Genomic DNA, 11,000 nt, shown 5'->3' on the forward strand with positions numbered 1-11,000 from the left:
GTGGGAACGAACTAGAAAGTATTCTATTTACTTGCGAACGCGTATACTTGCGTGTGTTATTAGCGCGTGTTTTCGCCCTAACACATTCCCGGGCAAAGCATATAGTTAGGAGATATCACCTCCTTCGAGAGATTAATGAAAAAGGAGATATATATATATGTAAAGTGCATACTGATGATAATGTTGCAAACCCACTGACTAAGACTTTGTCACAACAAAAGCACGAAGGTCAAACTAGTTCCATGGGTATTAGATACATGGGTGATTAGCTCTATTGCAAGTAGGAGATTGTTAGTGTTTGTGCCCTAGAGACAACACTATTATGTTTATATTATGAAACATTTGGATTATTAATTAAGATTATATGGAATATTCTTTAGTAATTTATTATATCTTTATTTTTTGTGATAAGATGTTTGATTATTAAATATCCTTGGAATATGATATGTAAATCTATATCTCTAAGTACGTGACTTAGAAATGAGATTATAAGAATAGTATTGATATTCCTAAGGGTCCCTAGTCAAGTATTATTGTTAAGGGACGATAATAAATACATTGAGACTAGTGTGTTTGTTGGCTGATGATCACATCTCAATGATCATAAGTATGGTGATACTAAAGTCAAAACACAGGCACATGTATTAAATACATGGTGCTGGATTGACCCGTTGTGAGATACTACATGTTTATAGTGTCATAAGTTAATCTCACAGTGATAATGATGTATTGGTCCTTTGACCTGAAATTATTATATCTCTATACGAGAATTAATATACTTTGATACTATTAAAAGTTATCCTTGACCGGGTAATAATAAAAGTAGACATTGGGTACATTATGAATCGTATGAGAAATATGAATGATCTAGATGTGATTTAGCCCTCCTTTATTAAACGAGTGATATTATTGGCCTCTTGATTGAGTAAGACTATAAAATGCATGGCCGTGCTCAAATACTGATTTGTTTAATAGTTTACTCATTGATCAAGGAAAGAAGGATTGAACGTTAGCAGAGGATGACACAATGCATGCCTCGAGTTTGATCTATAATATAAGGCTAAAGGGATTATATTACATTGTACATTATTCACAAAAGGTTTAATTGATCACCGATTTAATTATTATTACTTGGGTAACAATGATGTATTACTAGATGCCGCTCATTGTTTATAATTTTAAATTAGATTTAAAATTATTTCCAACGTAATAATAACCTAAAGGGTCGCACAAAGAATGATTGGAGGATTATTTAATTTAAATTCGAATTTAAATTAAATGTAAGTAATTCAAATTATTTGTTATTAATTAAGTGTGACTTAATTAATTAAATAAACAAAAAATTCAAATTTAATATTAAATCTAAAATTAAGTTATTGGATGATTAAGTGAGACTTAATAATACAATAATTAGAATTTCGAATTTAATAATAATAATAATAACTCTAAAATTCAGTTTAGGGTTGGAGGCCCATTAGCTCTTACCTATATAATATCTTTTTTCTAATAGAATTAGGGTTACACGTTTTATTTGATAAAACATAAACCCTAGCAGCTTGAAGAGAGATAGAGAGAGCAAGAAGGCGGCCTCAAGAACGTGCTAGTACACACCCATCGTCCGGGCGATCATTCGTGTGGATACCTTCAAGGCGTAGATCGTTCCAGCGACGGGCTATGTGGTGATCATTCAAGACCTCCATATTTCCATTAACGTAAAGCTTCTTAAGATAAACATACTGAACTACGAATTAAATATTATTGTTCGCATGAATCCTGCGGAGGGTTTCGATTTTTAAGATTTAAATTTACGTTTTCCGTTGCGTTTATGTGCTAAAAAACCTTCAATTATCACTTTATGCGAAAATTGGGATCGATATTTAACACTAAAATTTTCTGAAAAAATATTAATTACCATAATAGAGGGGTTATTATTTCTTAATACTGGTCCCGAGTCGGGGCCGAGATATTTTATTAATTTATAGAGGTTATCACTTTAGAGAGTATCACTTTACAGGGGTTCTACTGTACTCACCTAACTAAGGTGAGCGTACTTAGAAGTGTCAAATTCAAATATTTTATATATACACAAAACTATAAACATAACTAAAGAAAAGAAACAATAGAGTTCGTCATTTTTTTCATCTACTCGATCAAAGTACATAAAATACCTTACATATATAGACCTGATAAGTGTAAGTCACAAAGAAATACAAATGTCATCCACTAATTACACAACACTCCCCCTTGAATTATATATACGAACAGCTTCGTTAATATCTTACTAGAAAAAATCCTTTAAAAAAACCCTAGTGATGTACATATTTTACGCATAAGAAATAATTATATCATGCATTCCCCTCATTTTTAGTATAATTATAAATATCACTATCAATTATAAGCACCACAGCTTAAACTCTCTCACAGGTACATTTTACTCCAAATCATTACTACATTGAATGATTTAAGGTTTGGAATATATTGTATATCTTTTTTTAGTACCTGCGAAAATTCTAATACATATTTTAAACGGTATATATAGGCACATGATCAAATAGAAACTAAAATTAAAATGAAAACTAGAAACTAATCTAAGTCATTAGATCAATCTAGTCAAATGCCCCCCCTAAAAGCACCACATCCAACTAATCTGCACCCTCCCACACACAATCTCAGCTTTTCCCTTCCGTTTTTAATTTGATTTTTCCCGTCAAACGATAAGTTTTTTTTTTAAATCCGACTTCACTGTATTTTTCTCCATCTCTCAAAGATCGATTTGCATACCATATATGATATATTTCGAAGTAATTTAAAAAAAATTAGTTTCTAATTTCTATTTTAAAATTAGTTTATATTAGAGTAGCCCAATATATATATATATGCATATATTTATATGTATATATCGTGACCTATGTGTAACTCGTTTTAATGATCACTATACTTTGGCCAAAGATTTTATGGGTTGACACCTATTAGATCATATATGGTGTGTTAGTTTTTATTGAATAAACTTATATTATCCTTTATTTGATAAATTAATGTTCTCGAGAATATGATTTTCACTTTAGGTCATTGAATCCTTACAGGATATCTTATCTATACATATCTTCTAGTGGGTCACACACAGGTTAAAATTTGTATTAGATAAGCTAATTTTTCTCTCGTAACCGAATTAAATTTTATACGTAATTGTACACACCACAATATAACACGACAATTCGTATTTATGATAAGGGTTTGATGCTTCTAAGTGAGAGAAATAGTAGATAAACTGTTGAATATTGGGTTATTTTATTGGGTTTAAACCCAATATATGATATGAGTTTGGTGATACAAGACATAATTGGATTGGGTAATAATTGTATGTATTGACAATTATTATCATAATGGGATTGGGTAATAATTGTACGGGTAGATAATAAATATTATTATCAGATTAGGTATGTCTTGCTGGCTAAGTTTGTGATGACTATATATACATAGTCATGTTATTAGTTTGATGTATGCTTAAGAGATGTAGTCGTCTTAGGTATCATGTGGGAGGTGCTTGAGAATTGGTTGACTCAAGTATCATTCTGGGACACCATTGAGGTGTTATGTATTGATGTATTATTGATAAGTATTTTGATTAATAATACAAGTTGGGACGTGGGTTTTCACCGTCAAATATATTGTTATGTGTGTACTCTATATTGGTAAAATTGAATCTCGAATATGTGTGTGTGTGTTTCCTCCTAACAAGTGGTATCAAGAGCCAAGGTTCGAGGTTCGTGATGAATTGGGTTGGAGGAACGTTCGAGGTTCAATTGGTATAGAGGAGTACGTGATGAATTGCTGAAAAAGTTATGTGCGGTTTGACGGTTGACTTACACTGTGGATCAATTCATTCGGACTCAAGGTGGAAGATGGACGGGATCATTGTAATAGTTTTAATGATTTGATGGTTGATCAACCAGGTGAAGAATTTGGATAATGCTCGTGATGTTCTTCAAAAGAGGCCGAAGGATTGTGAAAGCAAGGATCGGGAGACTAATGCTGAAAGTAGGCACTCGTGGTTGATGCACATGATTTTGTAGATTGATATACCGTTATGATGAAAAATGGTTGTTTGGAGTTATTGGAGGTCACTATACGGGTCTTAGTGATTCTCAAAAGTTGGAAGAATGAGATGACGAATTTCTTGTTCCAGGGGAGGCATTGGCGAACGGAAGTCGATGGCTTGAAAATGACCGTTAATTCGATTGTGAAATTGTATTGGTTTGAAGTAAAGGATTGTTGGGTTTAAACCCAATATGTGATATGAGTTTGGTGATACAAGACCTAATTGGATTGGGTAATAATTGTATGTGTTGACAATTATTATCATAATGGGATTGAGTAATAATTATACGGGTAGATAATTATTATTATCAGATTAGGTATGTCTTGTTGGCTAACTTTGTGATGGCTAAATGTACATAGTCATATTATTTTTTCGATGTATGCTTAAAAAATGTAGTCGTCTTAGGTATCATGTGGGAGGTGCTTGAGAATTGGTTGACTCAAGTATCAGTCTGGGATGAGGTGTTATGTGTTGATGTATTATTGATAATTATTTTGATTAATAATACAAGTTGGGACGTGAGTTTTTCCCATCAAATATATTGTTATGTGTGTACTCTATATTGGTAAAATTGAATCACGAATATTTATGTGTGTTTCCTCCTAACATGTTTAATAAATGTTGAGGGTTTAAAATGTGATCATAATTGTTAATTAGAGGGGAGCGAATGATGCACGCAAGAAGATATAAAAATATCATATATATACGTATCAATATTTTATCTCGGATTATTAGTGTCGGGACGTTATTTGATTGTCTTCTCGGGGCTAAGAAGGATGACATGTGTGTTTACAGGCTTTAACGGCAAACTGGTCGGACGAGAAAGGCTTAACTCATCTAATGAACAAAGTTTTTTTTACGACATATGTAAGTTTATGGGAAGAAAATCATGGGTTACTGTCCCTCTTACTTTACAGATTATATGACTAAATTTTTTATATTAATTTTTTACGTACTTTTACATATCATCACTTTTTACCTATAACACACATCTTTGTGCACACACAAGTCGGTCGTCTTTTGTGAAAACAACCTCTTTATTCTTTTGAATGAGGGTAAAACTGCGTACATCATACCCTCACCAGACACTACAATTGATATGCCGGGTACGTTTGGTTGTTTGGTAGTTTAATATTTCTAAGTACGTACACTTTGGTGAATAAAAAGGGTTTTTAATGTTAATGCATGGGGGTATATATGTAATTATATGATTAAAAATTTATTAATTCAATCATTTTTTAAAAATAGTACGGATCATGTGCATTTTTCTGATTGAGAAAAGGGTCTTGGTCCCTAAAAATCATGTGTTAGGAGATCTTTATCCAACAATCTATTTCTTAATCGTTGGATCAATTTTTTAAAAGTCAGGATTAAAAAAAATCTTCATATTCGCTATAAATATCCGTGAAAGAGAAAAGCTCCGCTAAAATTTTTTGCGGAAAGAGAAGACCTAGTTTTCTACACATACATAAAACAAACAACTTCAAAATATCGCCAAAATGAAATATTTTTAAATAATTAAACTCATTAAATCAAAAGATCAATATCGTTAACCCATTACTGGTCATCCTTGTGTACCAACATTTTTGGTCATCATAAATTTCTTCATACAACCTCTTTTTTATATTTGTTTTTTTGTAATAATATTATTAATATCTCATTGTAATTGAATGTAAATTTAAAAATATTAAACAAACAAAAAGTATCAAAAATAAATAAATAAAATAAAATATATAAAAAATATAATTTTAAATATAGTAACACTATTTGTATTATTAACATAAAATAAATTTTGATATTCATATAAAAATTATGTTATAATGTTAGTAAGAATCATGCATTTTAGGGACAATTAACTGATAATAAAGACTTAGCTATTTTTAATATGTCAGCAATTTTATATTAATTATTTTGATTTTTATGTTATATAAATTTTTTCTATGTAAAATTTGTAAACATTTATTTGTAAATTTAGTATAAGGATAACTTAAAATAAGAAATAAAAATAAAAATTTACAAATAAATTTTGTGAAAACAGCCTCTCTTCCTCTCTTTAATGAAAATAGTCCCTTCATTATTTTGAATTCGTACGTTTGGTTGCTTGGTAGTTTGATATTTTTAAGTACTTACACTTTGGGGAGGAAGAGGCATTTAATGCACGAGAGGGTATGTATGTAATTAAATAATTTAATTATAAATTTATTAGTTTTGTTATTAATATATATATATATATATATATATATATATATATAGGCTTTTACTCCGTGGAGAACCATTTATATGGAGAACCGTGGGGAACCATTATTTTTATCATAAAATCTCATCATAAATTGTAAATTTTTATTTTAAAAAATATAAAATTCGATGCTAATCTAGAATATAAATATAATAAAAAATTCTAACAATTAAAATTTGATAAAATTACTTGATTTTAAATTTGATTCTACAGTTGAATAATTTTTAATAAGTATGATTTTACTGTGATTCTGCTATAAAACCAATTTAAACTTTTTCAATGATTTTTAAAATAAAAAATTGGTAACTTCGATTTTTAACTTGATAATTAAAATTTTTAACTATATATGATGAAAAATAAAATAAATTATATATTTTATATTTTTTAAATAATGGTTCCCCGATCCATGGAGTGCTACCCTATCTATACTATACTATAATAGCCGGAATAGAGATAATTTGGTTCAACGATAATTCCCTAATTTTGATTATTACAAAAATAGATAAATAGTGTTATATATGTAATAAACTACTAAATTATTAAACTACTAATACAACTTATCATATTATTAAAAGATATAAATAATAGTGTTACATATATGCTAAACTACTAGAAATAGTTTATTTATTCTACTAAATTACGACCACATGCTATTCCATTATTTTTATTATAAATTTATAATGATTATATATTTATATAAATATTTTAAAAATATAATATAACTTGATAAATAAAAATTTAAAATATTATTATTAAAAGATATAAATAATAGTGTTACATATCTGCTAAACTACTGGAAATAATTTATTTATTCTACTAAATTACGACCACATGTTATTCCATTATTTTTATTATAAATTTATAATCATTATATATTTATATAAATATTTTAAAAATATAATATAATTTGATAAATAAAAAATTAAAATATTAATAAAAACCCGTGCATGACACGGGATTTATGCTAGTATATATAATACCGGTTTATATGCATTTTTTTGATTGAGAAAATATTATAAAAATTGAGAAAACATGTGCCTCTCGGCTCTCTCCCACCGTCGGGTCGAATCGGGTCGGGCATTCTGATTAAAAAAAAAACAATGTACCTCTTTCCCATCCGCCTCTCCTCTGCTATCCCCCGTCGTTGATTCACATACTCACTCTCCCCTCCATCAACTATACTTACATATTCATATAAATATATCAAGCTCTATTTGTCATCCTTCTTCACTAGGTAACTATTATAATTAATTCACTACATACTCTTACCTAATTGCATCTCTGTTCCTATTTACATTTTATACATTTGTTTGTTAATTAGGGCATCCACAACTCCACTCGTGTACTCTTGTTAACTATATGTCATTAAAGTTACAATCTTTATGTTTGTTTCAATTGATTTTCTTGTGTTTGTTTATCTAGGTGTCTGCTTATATATATTATAAGTAATTTAGTGATTTAGGTATTATAGATTGTCAAGTTGGTGATTTCTGTAGTTGTAATTGGTGAATTTTACCATATTTGTCGTTTGTTTGTTGGCTATATTGGGGTTTTAGTGGAGCATGACTATGTTGTATGTATTTAATCAAAAGATGAAAATTGTTTACTTTGTGGTGTTTTAGATATCCGTAACTTTAAGTGCTACATTGCATAAAATTACAGGTAGTATTGGGAGTTATTTCAGTCAAGTGCAAGTTCGGGTTTATTGTTAATGAGGTGTGTGAAAATTTGGAAACTTTGAATCTGGGCGGTTATTTTACACCTTCAATAAATTGTTTGGAATTTGACGGAGAAGATGTATGGAAGGTCGGGTCTTGATCGTTTTAAAAAGGCTCAGACTTTAGAACCATTTTCTGTAGCTGCGGGTTCAGTTCCCAAGACTACCGTACAGGCTGCTTCAAATGCTGTCTCACAACCTTTAGTTTCATTTCCTCAGTCACAGATATCTAACCAGCCAGCCTTGTACAAGAACGAACATCAAGTTTCTCGGGTACCTGTTGTATCTGATGGAGCTCCTACGCTTGCACCAGCTCAGAATGTTACTCAGATTGGAGGAGGACAATCCACTTGGCAGCCTCCTGATTGGGCAATTGAGCCCCGACCAGGATTTCATTATCTTGATGTTTTGAAGGATGGTGAGGTTCTTGATCGGATTAATCTAGACAAGCGGAAGCACATATTTGGGAGGCAGTTCCAAACTTGTGATTATGTGCTTGATCATCAATCTGTCTCACGCCAGCACGCAGCTGTAGTGCCTCACAAGAACGGAAGGTTTGTCCAATTTTATTATAGATCTTTTCTGTTATTTTTTTATCTAAAAGACATTGTACAACTTATCTATGTTTCCATGGTCTAGGGAAAACTATAGTGTCATGTTGAACTATATGTGTCAGCTCAATGCTGTCATTAGCCTTCTAACAAGCATATTAGGCCATCAAATATAGATTAGAAGACAACAAATAAATTGAGTCAACGAGACATTGTCCTTGGATGTCACATATAGCATTCGGTGACATTTTTTCATTGAGGTAAACATCTTAAAATGTGCCTGCAGAGCAACTAGGTTAGGTAACTAACATATATGTGCAATATGATAATTAGGAATTGTGTTACTTTATGTTCATTAATTTGTATTTTAAATTATTGAACTACTTTCTTCTGCATATAACTTGCTGGCCCTATGATCTTGTCTGCTTTATGAAGCAAACACATCCTATTCTAAAAAACGGTGTAAAGCCTTCTCCAAGTTTTTGTAAATTAATTTGATTTATCTCTTTTTCTTCAGTGTTTATGTAATTGATTTGGGATCTGCCCATGGCACATTTGTTGCAAATGAGAGACTAACAAAAGACTCTCCAGTGGAACTTGAGGCAGGGCAGTCTTTGCGTTTTGCCGCTTCAACAAGAATTTATATTCTGAGAAAGAATGAGGCAGCCCTTTTCCCTACACCTCCACAGTTAAAAGACATTAATATTCCTCCACCTCCTGACCCATCAGATGAAGAAGCTGTTTTACTTTATAACACTTTTATAAACCGTTATGGTTTGACAAATTCTGGCTCAGAATCTGAATCCACGCAATTAGGAAACTCTTCAAGTAAAAGGCAAGGAGGCCAGCAGAATGGGGAGAGGGCTGCTAAGAGATTGAGGAAAATAAAGGTGGCATTTAAGGATCAGGTTGGAGGAGAGCTGGTTGAGGTTGTTGGGGTGTCGGATGGTGCAGATGTAGAAACTGAACCTGGTCCATTAGGTGTGAAGGAAGGAAGTCTGGTCGGAAAATACGAATCCCTTGTTCAAACCACGGTTATACCTAAAGGGAAGGACACAAACTCTGTGAAGGAAGTCAACCCATCCCAAAAAGGCGTCACAGATAAATTGAAAGAAGTTCTAAACAAGGTGAAAAATCCACTGAAAGGTGGAATCTACGATGGCCTATATGGAGATTCATTACCTGACAAAGTTGGTTCATCGTGGGCGTATCCATCTGCTAGTGCTGGTGGTAGGCACACTTCTCCAAGTAAAGATGTGGAAACTATGACTCTTGGTGCTACGACTAAAAGAGCTGAAAGTAACTCAAAGTATGATGATGATGATGAAAATGATGAAGATTTATTTGGGTAGCTGAGATGAAGGGAGAGATTTTAGATGGTTAGTTTCTTATCTGTGTGGGAATCTAGAGGAATCAAAAGTGGAAGAGCATATTTTGTAGAAAATAGCAGGTATATTTTCCTGTTACAATTGATACAAAATTCATCCACGTTTACACTTTGGGTCTCAGAATGTCACCTTAAAGAACGATATATATATTTTGTAATTGGTGGGCATCTTTTTCATGGTTAAATACCCGATGCTTCGTTTCTTCTGCATTTGATTGTGTTGTCCCTTAATGATCTAATAATTAGGATGTAGGGAGACATCTCTTTAGATTACTTGGGTTATTGACTTGTAGATTATTACATTTTGTTCTTTCTTTTTCCGAACTCTTTACTTTTGGTTCTTGTTTAAGTTTCCTGAGTTGATATACGTAGGCTTTGTAGTGGGCCTTTTTGATTAGGCCTATTGACTTGATTATTTTTCGGCTATTTTTTTTATTGTAAAAACATAGACCTCTTACATGGTAAGGGACTAGGGTGGAAATTTTGTTGAATAGAAACTTTTTTTTTCCAATATTCATGTTTGAACTTTGAACTGAAACATGTTTTCTCATATATTTTGAATTTCTGCTGTCTTCTCTAAGAAAAATTGTAATTACATTAAACCTGCATCATGTGACTGTCATTGCTGACTGGTTCATTAGAAATTTCTGCCGTCTTCTCTAAACAGATTTGTAATTGCATTTATATCTGCGTCATGGGTGGTCGGTTCTTGGTTACTCGCTGGGATTTTCTGAAAAGTAATGGCAAAGAACTCCTGGTATATACATGCTGACCCTAGGGAAATAATATTTGAGTTATTTGCAAAATGCATTTCTTGTTTTGGCCAAAATACAATTCTTTACCTATGTTTTATATAACGACATTTTGCATACATTAACTATTTTTCGCGTGACAAATTGCACCATTTCCGTTAAAATTGTTAAAATTCTCGGGGTATTTTAGAAAATTTAAATATTTAATTATAATTAGATCTTTATTTAAGTTTTTTATCCTGTAAATGATAATTTTTG

The 11,000-nt window shown here is 31.4% G+C and overlaps 1 protein-coding gene across 1 annotated transcript; it reads left to right on the top strand.

Moving 5' to 3' along the window:
* The first annotated feature begins 7,384 nt into the window (after nt 1-7,384).
* On the top strand, nt 7,385-10,158 carry LOC141684445 (protein phosphatase 1 regulatory inhibitor subunit PPP1R8 homolog). Its single transcript, XM_074489431.1, has 3 exons — nt 7,385-7,569; nt 7,998-8,606; nt 9,121-10,158. The coding sequence occupies exons 2-3, from the start codon at nt 8,131-8,133 to the stop codon at nt 9,953-9,955; spliced, it is 1,311 nt and encodes a 436-aa protein (XP_074345532.1). The 5' UTR covers nt 7,385-7,569; nt 7,998-8,130; the 3' UTR covers nt 9,956-10,158.
* The last annotated feature ends 842 nt before the right edge of the window (nt 10,159-11,000 follow it).

The sequence above is a fragment of the Apium graveolens genome, chromosome 9 (genome assembly GCF_009905375.1).
Source record: "Apium graveolens cultivar Ventura chromosome 9, ASM990537v1, whole genome shotgun sequence".
NCBI classification, from domain to species: Eukaryota; Viridiplantae; Streptophyta; class Magnoliopsida; order Apiales; family Apiaceae; genus Apium; species Apium graveolens.